Below are 19,157 nucleotides of genomic sequence, written 5' to 3'. Positions count from 1 at the left end.
GCATATTTTAAGATATGCTGGCCAAACTATTATACATAGCTTCATTTTATGTTGTTTTTTGTTGTTCCGGATCGGTATGACAATCAATAAAAGGTTAAATTACCTCTGTGTCTGCCGGTCGATCCTATAACGGTAGGCTTACTTTTATTTTTACTATCTGATCTCGTTTGCATGGCTCAATCACGTCCTGGTTGAAGTTCGTTCGCTACGCTCACTCACCTGTATGTTGGAGCTCGTTCGCTGCGCTCACTTTCCTTCAGGTTAGCTCGTTCGCTACGCTCACTTCCCTTCAGGTTAGCTCGTTCGCTACGCTCACTCGCCTCCAGGTTGCAAATTAGCTGTTGTCATAAATGTAAAAGAAATAATAGTGCTAGTGCTGCACCCTGTTGGTAATCCTTGTAACTTTAATGCTATTGAACATCACAGAACAGAACCAACTTGTTTAATTGAAACAGCTGTTAAGATTCAATAATTTCATTTCTCATAAGGTTAACATGGGCTTCCAGAAATTCCACGTCAAAAATCGACAAAAACTTGATTTTCAAGGGTTTACTGTTAAATATCTAACTGTCTCATATTCGATGAAATACGTCTAAAACCATCTCATATATGTATAGTATTTGGAAAATAAGTTTCAGGCGGGACAGTGCTATAGTTATTGAGGAGTAGTTGTAATAAAGTGCGTATTTTAGCGTTACCAAGAGAATGACAGATAGACAGACAGACAGACAGACAGACAGAAATTGAGATAAGGTTTGATTCAGTTTCTCTGACCTATGAAATGTAAAAATAACCAAAAAGTTCATTATTCTAAGCAATGTACAGACAAAACTCTAATTTTATTTATATAGATGTGTGTGCATGGTGCATGTTAAATATGTTTGGGTACTTGTGCAGTTCGCTTACGCCATTTTGCTAATCTTGCAGATTTACAAGTCTTCGATTCATGTTGAAGCTTAACTTCTCTTTTTTTCTTCTCCTTCTCTAGCCGTCGCTTGCGTTGGGTGGCTTTCTCCTTCCAATAAGCTGTGGATGGCATTGAGCTCCTCAAGTGCGTATTGCATCGATGGCAGGCAAGCAACACTTTTTTAGAAGAAAGTCCCGGTGGCAAGTATGGCTCCGGTGAAATAGAACATTGTTTCATAACCTGATTAGGGTAGCACTTTTTCTTCCAGATATCACAACACTTGTCACAAAAAGTGTTTTTGGTTAGATTGAAATCAACTTCCCGTTGAGCATAGGCCTGACGCTGACGTAGTAGTCTTGCCGATTTACAAACCTCCGATTCCTGTTGAAGCTTAACTAGTCTTTTTTTCTTTTCCTTCTCTAGGCGTCGCTTGCGTTGGGTGACTGTCTCCTTGACCATAATATGAGTTTTCATGCAATATTCACAAATAATTGATATTATTACATGTTTACAGTTCGTTAATCCGAAAACTCACAATTTATAATAATTTAACTATAGTTTGTTATGGAATTTCTCTGCAATGCATTCACTCGAAATATTTATTGTTTACTTTGTAGAATACTAAATAAACAAAAATTGACATTATTTACAAACACCTTGATACCTGCAATCAGATTGTTTATCTTTATTTTGAAATGTTTGTTTGTATAAAGAATCTCTTGGGAGCATAACCTGTTCTTCTTAACCTCTGCTCTTCGAACTGTCAAATTTAAGTATTTACAGCTGACTTAAATTAGTTGATATATTTACATCCTTTCAAAATGTAAACATGAAAAATTTGGAAGCCCATGGGGCGTAGCCCAAGGGAAATACGAAAATTAAATGATATAATATTGCATTGTCATGCATTTGTGAGCTATGTTTCAAATTTCAAGTCTCTAGCTTATCGGGAACATCGTTTAAAATTGATATCAAAATTTGTAGGAAAGCGAGCTAATAAAAACAAGCCCATGGGGCGTAGCCCGAAAGGAAATATGAAAATAAAATGATATAATATTGCAATGTCATCCATTTGTGAGCTATGTTTCAAATTTCAAGTCTCTAGCTCATCGGGAAGTATCAAAATTTGCAAGAAATCGATTTAATAAAAACAAGCCCATGGGGCGTAGCCCAAGGGTAATATGAAAATTAAATTGTATAATATTGCATTGTCTTTCATTTGTGAGATATGTTTCAAGTTTCAAGTCCCTAGCTCATCGGGAAGTTAGTATAAAATCGGTTGCAAAATTTGTAGCGGACAAGAAAGCGTCATAACCATAAAATTATTTTACAGAATAAAAACGTTTTAAAATAAGATTTTTCTTGTTTTTTTTTTTTTTTTGGGGGAATCACTGTTAAAAATATACAAAAAATCAGGCTTTTTTATTGAATTTGGAGAATAATGTACCTTGCACCTTATCAAACCCAAACAAGTTTTAGTTTTAATAAGCCCTGGTAAAATTTACAGGTGGAAATCTAAACTCTAGAGTGTTAAATGTAGGGGTCTACTGTTACTTTTTACTTTCTCCTCCTTTTGTAAAAGGAGGATTTAGAGGGGATTTAGATGAAAACCACACTTTTTCCGTATACTGTGTTTTTCCATTATTTTTTTCCATATAGTTTTCATCAAAATGTTTGAGGTGGATCCGTTTAAGGTCTATACCAAAAAATGGTTTCGAAGTGATGTCTGTGTGTGGGGATATGTACATAGACCACACTGGTGGTGTGATTTTGATGAAATTTTGGTATGGTAGATATCCATGGTATCTCCAGGGTTTTTTTTTATTTACTGTATAATAGTGTTTTCCCATAAAATAACCAAAAAATCTTATTAAAAGCTTGATCAATTTTGGTAATTGAAATTTTGTATGTTATAGTCCCTTTAACTCTAAACAAAAGTGTACAACACCCATTTCTGTAGAAATTACTGTTCAAAAGTAAATGCATCTTTTGTTATTTTACCCATAAAATATCATATTCGCTTCCACTTCTTACCCATGAGGATTTTTGACTAGCTAATGGGAGAAAGTATGTGACAGTTAGCTGATACAGTTATTAGGTTACAGTACTTCCATTAAATAACTGCTCAATAAGGAACAAACAATCCCGGTTGTAACTATACAGCACTAAGAAACCATCACATATAAACAAAAAAACCAGGCATGTTTGCCAACAAAATGTAATCTGATTAAAGTAATTCTAAAGACTTAATTGCTACAGAACTGGGAAATCACGACTATTTTGTTTGGAAAACCACCTATTTCGAAATTCACTCCAGTTTTAAGATCTTATTACATTTCATTCAATTAAATTATTTCCTTAATTCACAACGAATTCAAGCGTAACATAACATGTTTTACAACATAACCTACAAAATGACGCCATAACAAAACTATATGCACTAACAAAAGCTATAAATCCAACCTTAGTTTGGGTTTCTTGGAGCGCAGCATGTCTGATAGTATAGCAGGAGCGCGAGGACGAGATTTGATTTGACGCTTCCACCCGAGCATCGCCGCGACTGCTGCCTCTCACCGCCCCCGGGGCTTTATACCACCCCCAGGACCGCCCCCATTCGTGAAAACATCACTAGTAATGGGCTTCTCGGGACTGATCTTCATGTTAACAATCATTGTTTCCGACAAAACTCCAAACTACGTTGAATCCACATGTCCTCGCGATCAAACGTCCTGCTACAGTAACTTTCTCATTTTGATTTGCCCAACTCAAATTTTAATGTCCGTGGGCATGAATGTAGTGTGTAGATATTTTAAAAGGCTTCAAACAGTAACCATGCCACCTAAACGATTTTCTCAACAATGAGGAGAAAAATAAGGAAATGTGACAAAAACCATGTTGACTCGTATGTGTGCTTTCTCAAATTTGAGAGTAACAAGTAGGTTACAAACAATACAAGTATTTTTTTTCATTCTTTTAAGCATTTTAGCAACTTCCATTTATAATTTTGTGGTCTAAGTACGTTTGGTGTAGAGAAGAAGAAAGCTCCACCTCGTTTCCCGTTGTAGTTGGAGTTCAATCTCAATATATATTATCTATTTGGAAGAGAATAATTAATTACTGATTACTTTCGACACTCTCAGTTTATAATTTGGTTCGACGCAGTGTCGGATTTAGGGTACTCGCGGCCCTAGACTAAATTAACCCTTGTGGTCCCCACGATCCGATCACAGAGAAATGGTTCATCTCCCACGATCACGGGGACTGGGACATCATCATCGTTAACTCGTGTCTCACGAAAACGGAGAAATCGTGAACATCTCCCACGATGGTCACATTGTACACTGTACAGCATCATCGTCAGTCGCGATCTTGGCAAGTTATTGAAAAGTACGGTATTTTTTTCGTACAATACCACTGCGGTCCCCATATATTGACTCGCGGCCGTAGGCCACGGGCTGGCGGGCCTTGTCGGCCTTGTGGTAAATCCAGCGTGTCTACGTGAATGAGCGCTAACCTTGTTTTAGCCTCCGTCTGCACGTAGCAAAAAAAAATTAATGTTGTGAAATAAATGTTGTAAATGGATACATTTTCTGCGGTCTAATTGTGTTAAGATTGTATTTCGAATGTGCAGTGTGGAGAGAATCTTGGGTTAAAAGCCAATCAGGACACCACGAAAATAACGACTCTCGTCGACAACGCACTGCTTGTAAGTTATCATTCCAACATCACATCCTTATTCATCAAACTTCTTATTGTTGTAGAAAGAATAATTTATGCGGTCACGATAGATGAAAATGGGACTCTTAAGATCGGAGTGCTTTTACACAAACGCCCTTGCACTGTAATAAGCATGAATTTTTTGCTTAGAGCTTTTCAAACAGCTCACTAATCACGTCACCATTTTTAGACTACGCATACGTCATAATAAGTTGCATAACCCACTACAACTTTCTAATGGCAATCTGGATATTAGATTACAAAATATTCTCCTGATAAAATTTCATAAGCTGTAAGAAAGACAGCAGTGCCACTTTAGCCGCCTATAAACCTACGTAAACACATATCTGCATGGCAACACAATCCCACCAAAAGATTACAGAATCTTACTCTAACCTCAAAATTTACATTACAATATTCTCCCGCCAAAATTACAGCTGCATCACTCCAACTAGGCCTAGTCCGACTCCACCGAAATTTATTTCCCACTCCGGCGCTGGCGAGGTTCGATCGTAGTTCTCGGAGGTAAATATGGCAGGCTGGAAATAGGTCACTATGATGCGTCTCCATAACTCTGATGGGGCGAGACACGCAAGGGTACTGCCTGGTGCTGCCATCTCACGAGGGACCATCGATCCTTCAAGCCTACAACCGACCACCCGCTCAACACTCAACGGCCGACACCTGTTAAACGACCCATTAAACTTTTGAAGTTAAAATAGCTTTTGAAACTTTTTAACTCTCGAGGTCACAGTGGATTGTTATGGGCACGATTTTTGATAGTTGACCTTGGTTGTTAAAGACCGTGTAGGGGTACAACATGTCATAATGATATTTTTACCACTAAAAAAACATGTTTCTTCTACAAAATATGGAAATATTCTTCTTTCACTAGAAACACACAATAATAAATTGCTGTTGGGTTTGGAGACTAATGATAAGATTATGATTATTTAAATTTGTAAAGTTAAACGTCTTATTTGTCTATTGTCAGTAATGGCTTTAAAAGCATCAAAGTATTGGTAAAACTATAATCATTGAACATTTAATTGAGTACCAGTAACTATTTTAAATATTTTAATCATATCATTTATCTTTAACTTGCAATTTGGTTTATTGCAAATAGTGTAGCCCCTTCCATACCAAGTTGGTTGAATGGCAGAAGAAATTTAATTTTTATGTAAATAATAGTCTTGTCTTATCTCATTTGCTTATCCAGCCCTATATGGATGATTGCTAATTTAACAAAACATTGCATTAAAATTGATTTATTTGGATGAAAGCTGCCATTTTCTAAGAAAATTGCTTGGATTAGGCCTGTTCTCATTTCCAATATTCATCACAGATCATTACAGTATATACTGTACTGTACTACTCTTCTCTTAATTTCTTACTGTATTTCTTGGAAGCATTCAGGACATTTTTATTCATTGATTTGTGTTTACATTATTTACCATTTACCATGAAAAGATATTTTGCAATGGTAAGAAATGAACACAGGGAAGTAAGGAACCCCATGGTACACGTAAGTGGTGTCTATTACTTGCTGGTGTCTACACGGCAAAGTCCAACTCCGCCCCTTTGCCTGCATGTACTACAATGCTCATGGTGGAGAAAGACCCTGGGACCGTTTAGGTTTGGTGATGACAAAGTGTTGTCATAATTTTTCTCTAAGGGTGACCATAGTTTTATGACACAAATCCCATTCAAGGAATGTAATTGTGCAGCTCATTACGCACAAAATGGGACTTCCCATGTCCAATAGTTATATGCCTAGTAACTGAACATGGAGACAACAAAAGTGTTAGGTAAGTGTTATGAACAACACTTGAGGTTGTCAATTTTATTTTTTGAAAAGTAATTCATCAGATTTTTGGACGCTATTTTAAGACGGTAAAATTTTTGGACACCAACTAGGCCTCCTTCAGTCAGGAGAAGAGTAAATAGTTCCAGTAAATAGTCAGAGACTGTTCTTTTAGCTACAGTATTGTGAATATAAGCAAGGGCATAAGGAAAATTCTAGAAGAGAATATAACAGGCAGTTCAAAGGCTAGGGTTTCTTACCAAATAGTATGGTTGTTGGCCGTTATGTAGTACCATTGACTATTAATAGGCAAAGGTAGTACATTAACACTCTTTTACAAGAAAACCGTCGAAACACCTGTTTAATGGTACCGTACTTCCTCAACAACAAGTACATTAGTCTTTAGTCACAAAGCGTTTGCAGCAATTAGTAATTAGTCCCAAACACCAGAGATGGTAAAAGAAAACACATTAGTTAGTAACCAGCTAATAACTTTACTTCTTCAAAAGCAACACATATACATAAAAACAGATCAACAAATATGAATGAGTAAAATGGTCCTAGGTTTACTATTAAAAGACTAAAAACACAGTAGATGGATGACAGAAGTTTGAATGAATGATAAACAAATTAATTATGAATGAAGCGATAGAATAAATCAAATGTAGATGTGGTAACATACATACGGTCTCTTTTGTTTTAATCAAAAGTAAATCATGATACACAATGCATTACATTAAAATGTGGAGGCTAATCTGATTTTTTTTAATAATTCAAAATTCAATACAGAGTTGTTAGGTATCAGAATGTACTTAATCTTATACTCATATCTTCAATACGTGTCCATTCATGTCTGTACAACTTCCAATAGTTCAAATATTTTTTTAGATAGGACAAGGATCGTGTTCCAAGAAGTTTGATCAAAAAGGAGTCCACAGTCATAACAATGTAAAGATTGAAACTACGGCATTTGAATATTATTAATTATAGTAATCAATAACTTCAACATAAACCACCATCTATAGTTGTTTTATTCTATTGCCAAATTTATTTTACATTGCAATATTATACTATTTACAGTAATTGTACAAAAACTATTTATTTATAGATGTTGAGATGTTCTTTATTAGAATATATTTCCATAAACAATATTAAATCTGTAACAATTCAGTTCTGTAACTTTGTCTTAATCTTACTGTTCTATAGCTCATTTGTTCAACATCGACAAGATTGTAATTCAAGATTCAAGATTGTAGCGGAACAAATAAAACGTTTTATTGATTATCAAAGCAAATTTTAAGAAAGAATGAAAATTTAATCTGTCAACAGGCCTATTCTATAAATTTCTAACAATTCGCTAAATCAAAAGTCTCTTGAAATAGTTTCTAAATGCTCTACAAATCCAGATAATTTAAACTACATACATATTCTTAACACATTTCCAAAAAACAGCCACTCGTACATTCAGACTTAATGGAACCTACATTAATATGAATTACAATTAGAAGGACGAGGGATAATTTACTAAGGTTCTAAATGTAACTAGAGCAAAAATCACTTATCCTAACGTTAACACTTAGTATCACAAATTCTAAGCTACTACTGTATTGCTCTTCTCTAGTTTAGCAAGGTTGGTTGTCTGATTCCTGGGCGTTAGGCCTATTGCTACTTATTTCATATTAAAAAAGTTATTTTTTGTGGAATACAGGGTTTTATATTTTTTTCTATTTCTGGCATTTGCAGCAAAATTCTCATTTCTAACAGTACAATAAGCAGCGAGAACTACACTTGTTTAAATGGGAATAAATTGTTATTACGTGTATATTGTTATTACAAAAACACACTACATTTACTGTTAAAATAGTGTCTATAGTTTTTTTATTGCTCAGTATATTTTAGGGGGAATTTTTTGAATATGAAAATGTGGGTATCCCATCCAAAAATTTATTTTGTTTTGTGTTATTCCAGTTTTAAGAACTTGTTTTATAATAATAACCTTATTTTGTTGCCTTATTAAAAGAAACCAAACAAGCTGGTGAAATTTACATAGGGTGAATATAAGCCTTAACCTCAAGAACAAAGTAAAAAAATAAGGTAGCCTAATTAATAAAATTTAATTATTTTGTTCTAGCTCCATGTTAAAAGTCCATTTTATGGCATATTATAACAAAAGTTTTTAGCAGAAAACCAGGCATGTCAATCTTATGACAAATTTATTTAAGAAAAAGCAGGTTTTTGGCATTAAGGCTGTATTGAAGACATAAAAATTAAGCCAAAATCAACTAACATGATTAACATTGTTAATAGGGTAAGTTGACATTTAATTTAGATTGCAAATAGAATAACGAGTCAATATATTTCCGAAATAGATTACTGGAAGATGCCTTAGATGGTTTCAGCAAACCCTTTTTTAAACTTGCTTTCCAAGATCTAGAAGGAACATCCATAATAGTTGTTTTAAATGTACCCAAATACATTAAACTTCTGACTAAATTAAAACATACATACTTAAATACTTTAAGGAATACAACTTTTGTGAAATCGATGTAATTGAACTAACAATAAATTAAAGTCTAAGAGTGTAACAAATTAGAAGAAAAGATACTTTTGATAGATTTCTATCCTAAGTGGCATTTTAAGTAGAGCCAATTTTACTGCCAAAGGAAAATATTAACAGTCTTGTTCCATCTGCCATGTTGTTACAAAATTCATCACAGCAAAAATCAACAGGAATTCAGGATGCTACAGAACAATTTAACGGCAGGATAAAAACAACAAAAACTCAAGAAAACATGAATAAGATTAATACTGATAGCTTATGGCTAGATGTAAATCAAATAAAAATGTTTTTTACTTTGGGCAATTGAGAATTGGAATGTAATGCCATTTTCAATGGGAAATAAGCTTAAGTCACATAAATTGTATACAGGAAAAACTAAATAAAAATTAACTCAAATTGAACAAAAAAATTACTGTAATTTTTTAAGTGTTTAAACCCTTGAAGTGAAAACTTACACCCTAATGTAACTGACACAGAGTAACATAAAACACAACAAACTAAAGAAATACATAACATTATCTTACAAAAGCACCAGTGAGCAATAACTTTTTACAATCAAGGGTATATACATAGGACATAGATTATATTCTATTTTTAATGGAAGAAAGTAAATCTTTAAAAAACTTAAGTTAGGTAAGGTTTAGGTTAGTGTAATTTAGTCAGATGTTACACAAAAGTTTGATTTTAAAAACTTGTAAAACTATTTTGTTAAACCGTAGGAAACAGAAAAACAAATACCCTTGGGTAAGTCATTGGAGAAAATTGATTTATATAATTTACTTTAGCAAAAAAATGTTAATGCATTTTGTAAATCCCCTTTGCACAGAGCGAAATTTACCTGAGCTGCTGTGAAAAAGATCACAACTTATACAGGTGACCATAATCCTCATTAAAATAACCTAAAAAATTAATTTTCGGATCGCAAACTGTTAAACAAACTAAAATATATCTTGTAATAAAAAAGGAATGATTTTTTTATCCCTAAAAAAAAAGAAAATTTATAAAAAACAGTGCTATTACAATCACACTACATATAACCAGCTAATGGTTTGTGCAACATTGCAAAAGCGTACTCTTTTGTTAATTTAATTTCAATTCAGTCCAAGTTGGATGTCATAACTTTTTACAGACTATCGTTAGAATTTAATGTTAGACAATCTGGAGTTTATAAAAGTATTCTGCATAAAATATTTAAAATTATCACCTATAAATTTATTTTATTGTTGATATTGCATTTCTGTGTAAAAAGAAGCACAATAAAATCTTTAAAATCTGTTTTGTGATAAGAACTACTAATTTTGAGTTGTGATGTAAATATGGGCATATCAGAAGAAATGCTCTAAAAGGAAAACGTGGTTTAAAATTAAAATTTAATAAAAAAGATTTAAGAAATTCTTATGAGCAAAATTGTTTTTAAATATTTAATACAAATTATGTGTTTTGGATTTCTGAATACACTAAACGATATGTGCCACACTGTTCTTATTGAAGACTATCACAGAAAACACTTCTAATCTCACAGCTCTGTTTGTTTAACTGAGGCAAGCTTCAGACGAAGAAAATGTTTACAATCTACTAACTCACTTACACATTATAGCTTGAAACAATTAAAACAAAAATAAATATATTTACAAGGAAGAGACAGTGACTAGTAAAGAGGAGAAATGCGAGATTGCAGAACATCTGAAAAAAGAAAAGTTTTGATCAATTATTTTGTCATAAAAGACATAAAACATTTCATTGTGGCATAGCCTCTAGTTTCACTATGTTATTACAATTGTAGGTTATGTTACCTATTATAAAGTTAAACTACCATGGTTTCAAAGACCTTGATGGCTTCAACAAACAAACGATACCCCCGTCGCAGCAAACCTGCAGACTAAGCGAATTTCTATTTGCCTGAATTGACATACAATTAAATCTATTTAAATAATATTAGGTTAAACCTAGGTTTGCTGCTACAGGGAGGCTAATAAAGTGTGTTTTTAGTACTTTGAAATGGTTTAGAGAGAAATTGGGAAATTTTGTGTTTTGATGGAAAAAAGTGAAAAAAATGTTCGATTATGCTGGTTCACGAACTTATTCAAGTTTATCCCGCCTTAGACCTTCAAACCAAATTGTATCAAAATAAAAAAAAAATTGTAAAAAAAATTTATTAAATTGTATACATCTGGGGACATGAAAATGAAAAAGTAAATCGGTTCGGGCTCAAGTCTTACCATGAGACCTACAATAATAGCTACCTCTATAGGGAAATTCGCTAAAAACATTTCAAAGACAGCGTGGCCACGTTAAAAAATTAAATAGCTTCTATATCAGCATCTATTAAATTACCTGAAAGTACAAAAAATACATCTAATAACACTTATACTATTGATTCACAAGACGGTAAATACATATACAAGATGGTAAGGAGTTATCGAATTCAATTGGACACTCCAATCATCATCAGACCCAATAGACCTACCGGAAAACCGCTATCCAGACTGGTTTCGGTCCCAAGCAGTCCGGATAAGCAGGACTCTCCTGCAGTAGTTTAGTTTAGTTTAAATACACTATGTACAGTGAAAAGTTTAATTTATTGTATTTAACACTATCACTATTGACTATTGAGTAATATAGTTTACTCACAGTAATTGCACTTATGCTTGAGTGCTGTTGGTGTCATAATTCTGGTACCGAGAGTTGGAATCTGAATCAGGATCTGCGGCTCTATGTTGATCTGTTCCGTAGTTGCGCTGAAACAACAAATATATATTAATACCGGCATCTATTTTATACTTTACGATAGGCAAGCATTTAAGAAAATTGTCTAAATATTGAAAGCCAGCAAATGACTTTGTTTCTCTGATTTGTTTCTAAAAATGCTGTTTACTTTAAGTTCTCTAAAAGTTAAATTTTTTATTAACGGACACATAGTAGAAATTTTCAATATAGATTGCTCGCCCACATGAAACATTTTTTAGGTAAATTAAGAATGAGTGAATGTCTACCGAAAATGAATTGACTTAACTTAATTAATCGTGGCAAAACTGAAAATTTTTGTTGGCTTATAGGTTTTATTTTTTAAACCTCTTAAACAAATCAAACACCTCGAGCAGTGCTCGGTCCCCTGGTACTATAAACTTATTTAACTACATTTTGATATCACTGACCTGGCTGGTACTGCAACTCTCCCCAGGACTGTACACAGTGACCAGGTCAGGCTGGCGCGGCGCCGAACTGTCCCCTGCGCCGGTGGTACCTCGCAGCAACACGTCAGGCACAAACTGGTGTCTGGCCGCGCTGCCGTGTCGGGGACTACTCAGGCTGGGACTGGCCGACGGTGCCGGCTTTGCCTACACCAGTTACACAATTATATGACTGTCTTAAGATTTATAGTGTTTAAACTTTTTGTACAAACATAAAATTGTGTTTGTGTAGATAGAGCAAAGTAGTATAAACCATAACAAAATTTTGCTATTTATTCCTGAAAAACTATGCAGTGAGTGTATCTAAAGCTGCAAAATGAAATAGGCCTATTATTGTTTAGAAGAATTTATAGTTTATATTTGAAAGAGTGTACATAAATGTTACAACAAAATGAAATAAGGGTGTATTATTAATGCAATATTGTACATCTAAAGGTGTAAAATTAAAATATTCTTCTTTAGAGTAATTCAGCGTTTACGTTTGAAAGATATCTCAGTTTACATAAATGTTACATTACAACAAAAAAAGGGTGTTAACGCAAGATCAATGTTAGTTTTAAAATCAAGATTTCATACAAAGTTTTAAAGTTTAACGATAGCACTGTAGAATCATAGCTAATATTTCTAATCAAAACATCATCTTCAGTGTATGCTACAAGTAAAGAGTATCAAATAATTATTTATCTATGTATTCATGCTAGAAACAATAGTGTGTTTTCTACTGAATGATTGTTTTAACTATTGATAGATTGAGCAAGACCACTAAAAGCCAAAAAGTATAATGTCTAACTAGCGATTATTTTCCTTATGAAGTGTAATTCATCCAGTGTTTCATAAAAAATGGGAAAATAATTACAAAATGGCAAATTATAGCTATTGTAGCAAACCCTGCACCAATAATTGGGCTTACAATGGGACGAGAAGACTTAGGTGTATTTTTACATTCCTTTTAGGTTAATTTACATTCTGATAACTAACTCATTGAATTTCATCAAAACTCAACTATTCAATTTGTTTAAAATACATAATAACAAATCATTTTCAGAAAACCTCAGCTATTTTGAAATTTGTTATTCAATTCTGATGATGTTTTTAGCTATATTGTTTGATGTATCAGTTATTCAACTATAACTATTGTATGTTCACAGGTTGTCATAAGTATACTAGATTACAATTTGATAGAACTTTTTCCTCTTTTAAATTAAACCTGTTTAATGGAAATGCAATGTTGCAAAATATCCAAATAACAACTTTTTTCATTTTTCATTAAAATCTAATTTTGTTCATATTTAGTTTCAACAGTTTACATAACAACTATGAAGTCAATATAGAATAACAGTTGAGTATATAGAATATTTTTTTATATACGGTACAAGTGTGGAATTAGCAAATAATTTTTGTTAACAAATCAATCTACAAATAAAGAAACACATTAGCAGAATACCCCATCTCAAGCCTCTTACATAATTGGGATAAGGGTAGAATTTGATTTTGTAACAACAACTCTGACTATATTTTAGATTTTTTAAACTTAGATAGAATAACTTCACCAGTGCACACCTAAGTTAAATTAAAATAAGGTGGATATCTAATAGTGCTTTGAAAGGCAATCTCATCAAACAAAATCTATAGGTTACCTTTTTTCACCTTAGACAGTGCATAACACACTGAAAATAAAAATCAATGATTGAAACCCTGGGATTGGGATGGTAAATTAATTTTTGTAATGACAGTAACAAAAAAAAAATACTTACTCAAAAATTCAAATTATTCTATTGGAGAAAAAGTAATGGTTTCAAACATTGAAAGATAATTATACTTTTAACTGAAAAATGTAAATATTCTTTTTTTATGAACAGTGAATAGATTTTACTACAGTTGTGGCTTATAGATTGTTTAAACTTTACACTGGAAGTAAAAGTAACATCTAGCTTTTATGCAACAACATAACAAAATATCTCTGTTTCAGCAAAACCTACAGACTAAACCAGTTTTCAGTTGTTTTATTGAAGTTTATTAAAACACAATTCTCACAAAATGACATATTATGCATGAATAAAAACATAATATTGGCTCAATTAGTAGTTAGATTTTCTGCAACAAAGAACATAAAACGTTGTTGTTTGTATTACATAAGTCCACAATGCTAAATCTATGAGGATAAATAGTAATATTGGTTCCTAAAATTGAACCTGAAAATACTATGTACAACAGATCTATGTACAGCATATTTTACAAATTAAATTACACAGTTTTCTATGATAGTTAGGAATGAAGGAAAGAGAGTAAAGTAAAACCAGACAAACCGTTAATGATTCAACTTGTAATGGATCCCTTACATATCCACGTGGATAAAAGAATTCCATATGGCTTTAGAAAAAATTTAAGTCCAATTGTTTGGTTGTGTACAGTATATTTTGATGTTTACTATTAAATTGTTACTATTCAACCAACATAAATGTTAGCCAAACTGATTTTTTTATTAATTTATTGTTGTGAGGTATTACAGAAAACAAAGGAGACTGTAAAATTTATACTAAAATAAGTTTAAAAAAATGGGTGGTAAGCAATAGCACACTAAAACTTAACCTAACATGAAAATGAAATATACATCAAAACTGGGTTCAGATTTACAATAGGATGAGAAGTCTACTCGTACTATTTAAAGTCAGCAATAAATATTATAGTTAAATCCTAGAGTTCAGGATGAAACTACGGATGAAAATGTATTATAATACAACTGGACAACATTACTACTAATTCAGGTCATGCCTTTATTTACTAAGGTTCTTTTTTAATGAGGAGATTTCTTATTTTACCTTTATTACTCTTCTCTGCATCAAGAAAAAACAAAACAATGCTAAGAAACATTGATAAAATAAAATACATTTAAATGTAAAATGTCATTAATGATTTTGTTGGAGACCATGTTCTTTGGATTAAGGTAAGTGTTATTTTATTCTGTTTTTAATGAGGATGTAGAACTTTTATAAATGAGGCTAACTATAACCAAAAATTGATGTTTTTATCCTTCATTAAAATAGTGTAACAAAAATTTGTAGGGAAGGCAAGCAGAATATCATGAGTCATTATCAGTATAGGTTTTAAGGACCAAAAAATTGTAACTTGTTTATAAGAGTCCTTCAGAGACTTTTTTACCGACTCGCCAACAGAATTTTAATCAGCAGACTTTTTGATAACGTTAGTGCTGCTTTAGTAGAGAGTTGAAGGATTTCAAGGATTAGAGTTCAACTAGTTTCCATGAGACAATTAGAATCCAAGGTTCCCGATAGACTTACAGAAAATAACACACCATTTCACCCTGATGTTCTATCTCAGTATAGGTTTTCTTTATAATGGATAGATGAAAAGTGTCACAATAATTGTGAACTCCAGCTAACACTCATCATTAATAAACGTTTTGAAGACGCCCTTAGCTAGGAAAAATATATGTTTTGTTATGTGCCTTTTTTGGTATCTCTACTCTATAATGTTGCATCCATAAACAGCCACTCAACTTCCCATCAAAATAATCTGTGTTGGTTGAAAAAACATTTGAAGTGCTCTAATTTGGGATTTTATTGATTTATTTCTATATTTGTTACATAAGTTAATTACCTGCATTTATAACACAAGAAAATGAGGTAGAGAAAGTAAACAGAAATTAATGCCTAATCTTGGGAGTTTTCATTGGATCTGAAATAAAAAAAAAAGCACCTTAGGTAGATATTTTTTACTCTGATAAAACTTGATGAGACTTAGATACAAAATCTACCATATTTAATAGTTATATATCTGTTACTACAATCCGTATTACTTTATTCACTGAACTGTTGCCTTCTTAGTAATTCCAATCTAATCCAAATCTGCACTGTTCTGTAGCTTCCTTTTACTTCTGTATGGAAACCCTCTTTGATAATTTTTAGTATAGTAAAACTTGTGAGAAAGACTAACATGACAACAAATATTTATCTTCCATAAGTAGAAAAATTTAAAATTTAACTCTTACCTGGTGATAGATAGGGCTGAGACCACTGCAGAACCTTAGGTTACTGTGTAGAATAAAAATGATGATAGTGACCACAAAACCAGTCAGGGCGTAAATTGATATGGTGTTAAAACCTGAAAAAAACAATTTTTTTATCTGGTAAACAGTAAACCAATGTAAACAGTTTTGCCAACATGTGTTTTTGAAAATTCCCGTGGGCCTGTAAGACTGTGGTTTTGGTATAGGCCTAAGTGTTAAATTTATCAATTATTCTTTTCAAGTTCAATTTACAGTGTCAGCATTTCCACAGCAATATTTCCTTAATTAAGGCTTCACGTTGTGTCCAGTCACCTTTGTCTATAACTCATTGAAAGATAATAATATTTCCATATTAGAAATTATTTTATTAGTGTTAGCGTTAGCAATCATCAAGGCTGGCTCCTTGAGCCTGTGATTCCCGGTAAACTGTGTCCTCTAGTTAAATTTAAGGGTTCAATGCTCGTTTCCAACATTAATGATAATGTCGTAACACCCAATCAATCGGAATCGACCAAATCATTTCAAGTCGTAGCTAACTGCTACAAATGCCCCTAAATTCATCATTGTGGTGAACTCAAAGTTACGGTATAAATTACGAGGTTAAGTCCAGTGATACAATAGAGTGTGCAATTGGACTTAAAAGTGCAATGAAAAGACTGCTCTACTGAGTTACCGTGTTCAGTAGAGTCCTAAACAACCTCTCTTTGGAGATTTCCCTATACTAAAACCTATAAAATTATACTAACAGAATTACATGACGACATACCTTGTCGCATCACTGAGAGCAGCATGAAGCTGAACTGCAGCAGCACTATAGACAACACCACGTACTTGATAGCAGTTGCGTGTATGCGCGTGCTGATCTTAGAAGGGCCGTAGGCAAAGTACAGGTTGTACCTGTCTACGCAGTGCTTCAAGCACATGTACAGCAGACCTGGAAATGATAGATTTTTAAACTTCGATCAATTTAATTCTCAATAGACATGTGACTCAATATGTTAAGTCAAAGATAAGTTGATGTGGAGAAATCCTATATGAATAACAAATTCGACTGAAATGCCCCCAACGTCATGTGAATTGAGAGGAAGATAATAATTCAAAACTGAAACTTGAATTAGATCAACTGATATTTAGTTATTACCGAGTTAATAACAGAAGTTTCCTATGAATAACCTCTAAAATTGAGGTAAAACAAGCTCCCATCACAATGGAGTAAGCTATTTAAAATCTAATGCAATCTCCTTATAAGAATACAGAGCTAGTGTTTGAAGAAGGATAGGTTCTTCCCCAATACTATTTAAGCCAACTTAGGTCTAGAAGTGCTAGTTCTAGACAGAATTTCAGGACTGTTGAATTTCCCCACCATTATTAATGACTACTACAATGATACTGAGAGTCCCATTGAGTTGGGGATTGGATAGTACAGTACAGTAGTGGGGTAAATAAAGAACATAGCGCTAGTGTTAGGTTTTAACTACCCCACTGTGACAGGAGCTTGTTTAAACTTTAATTTTCAGATAACTTTTGTATAAAAGTGTTTCTTAATTATTGTCAATGTTAGAGAGTGGAAGACATAGAGACTTCACACATAATAACAAAATAATAAAGATAACTTACATAAATAAATAAACATTTTCATCAAAATGGCAAATAATTTTGGGTAAAGGTCATTTTACTACTTCATACAGAATCACAATATTTAAATCATTTATCATGTACCTTATTATTTTGTAAACAACATGAATAATTACCAAACGGAGTAATCAGTGGACATGACAGGCTGAAGACAGTTGTCATAGCAAAGATGAGCAACATCCACGCGTACTGCAGTCCAAACGGGAACTCCCACATGATAGTGTTCCTCAGGGATACGGACTCTGCTTTGGATCTGAACAAAAATAAGCTTTCAGGACTCGTCCATTATTAGCAGGGAATTTATTTGTGAAGGGTCAAGAACCAATCACACAGCACACTTTTAACTTTGAAGAAAAGCTTGTCCATTGTAGGGGTTACTAAACATTTATATATTAATTAATGCAAAGCCAATTTTGTTGGACTGGTTTCTATACAATATTAAAACTAGTTTTATGTTGAGTTAGTTTTAAACTTTAAACTATTAATAAATAAAACTAAAAATAAAAATATCAAAATATAGAGTTTAGTTTAAAAAATAAGAATAAAAGGCTTAGCTGAAATAAAAACAGTCCACACTAGCATAAGACACACAAAGTTTTATAGAAAGTAAATAAAAATATGTCCACACGTCTAATAACACTTATGAAACATATATTTACAATTATACTATTAGGCCTAACTCACAAGACGGTAGAATCATATAAAAAAGATGGTAAGTGATGATCGATTTCGACTGGACACTATAATCAATAATCATCAGACCCAATAGGCGAACGTTCGCCTATTTAATCTTCCTTGCTTAAAATGCTCTCCAACTCAGTCCTTGCAATATTTCATTATGCATGTGATTAAAACCTTGCATGTTGAGAAAATGTAAGCCCGCAATCTCCACAAAAATTAATTTAGTAGTCTAACGCTAACATACAGTAGTATGTTTATTTATGAAATATCAAATTCAAATTACATTTTAACTCTTTAAAAACATAATGTAGACTTCTTCTCAATTCCACAAGACAATACAGTACAAACACTTACCTTGCTAGGCACAGCCGCAGCGTGTAAACAAACAGCTCGGGAAACCTAATCAGCTCAAGACTCGTTCCGATGAACGCTGATGTGATGACGTAATTGACGAAGAAAGCACCTTTGTCGGGCATGAACAAACATTCCCACCGATATGTCTCGTTGTGTGAGTCAAGCGCAAACAGCACAAAAGCTTGAGCACTGTAAAAAAAATTATATTTGTTAGGAAAGTTGATGTTGACGTTGGTTATATTCGTAGTGTGAAAAATTTACATCATTTGTGCTTTCCAGTT

At 32.9% G+C, this 19,157-nt stretch overlaps 2 protein-coding genes across 4 annotated transcripts in view; both read right to left on the bottom strand.

Moving 5' to 3' along the window:
* Positions 1–3,459, bottom strand: part of LOC129000632 (serologically defined colon cancer antigen 8 homolog) — a 38,361-nt gene extending 34,902 nt beyond the window's left edge. Inside the window, exon 1 of the mRNA XM_054427594.1 lies at positions 3,371–3,459. Within this exon, the coding sequence (XP_054283569.1) occupies positions 3,371–3,459 (89 nt within the window). The remainder of the gene's footprint in view (positions 1–3,370) is intronic.
* Positions 3,460–6,915: 3,456 nt separating this feature from the next.
* Positions 6,916–19,157, bottom strand: part of LOC128999494 (CSC1-like protein 2) — a 36,609-nt gene continuing 24,367 nt past the window's right edge. For all 3 annotated transcript variants that reach the window (XM_054426054.1, XM_054426055.1, XM_054426056.1), the window contains 7 exons: positions 18,877–19,065; positions 17,958–18,094; positions 16,973–17,140; positions 16,189–16,301; positions 12,144–12,326; positions 11,620–11,726; positions 6,916–10,671 (listed from right to left, as the gene is read on the bottom strand). In XM_054426054.1, the coding sequence (XP_054282029.1) occupies positions 11,631–11,726; positions 12,144–12,326; positions 16,189–16,301; positions 16,973–17,140; positions 17,958–18,094; positions 18,877–19,065 (886 nt within the window). In that variant the 3' untranslated portion in view covers positions 6,916–10,671; positions 11,620–11,630. The remainder of the gene's footprint in view (positions 10,672–11,619; positions 11,727–12,143; positions 12,327–16,188; positions 16,302–16,972; positions 17,141–17,957; positions 18,095–18,876; positions 19,066–19,157) is intronic.

Source organism: Macrosteles quadrilineatus, unplaced genomic scaffold (genome assembly GCF_028750875.1).
Source record: "Macrosteles quadrilineatus isolate MER2022 unplaced genomic scaffold, UCM_ALF_1.0 Scaffold_8__2_contigs__length_117827958, whole genome shotgun sequence".
Classification (NCBI taxonomy): Eukaryota; Metazoa; Arthropoda; class Insecta; order Hemiptera; family Cicadellidae; genus Macrosteles; species Macrosteles quadrilineatus.
The sequence above is the reverse complement of the archived record's forward strand: the minus strand, read 5'-3'. Positions and strand labels throughout refer to the sequence as shown.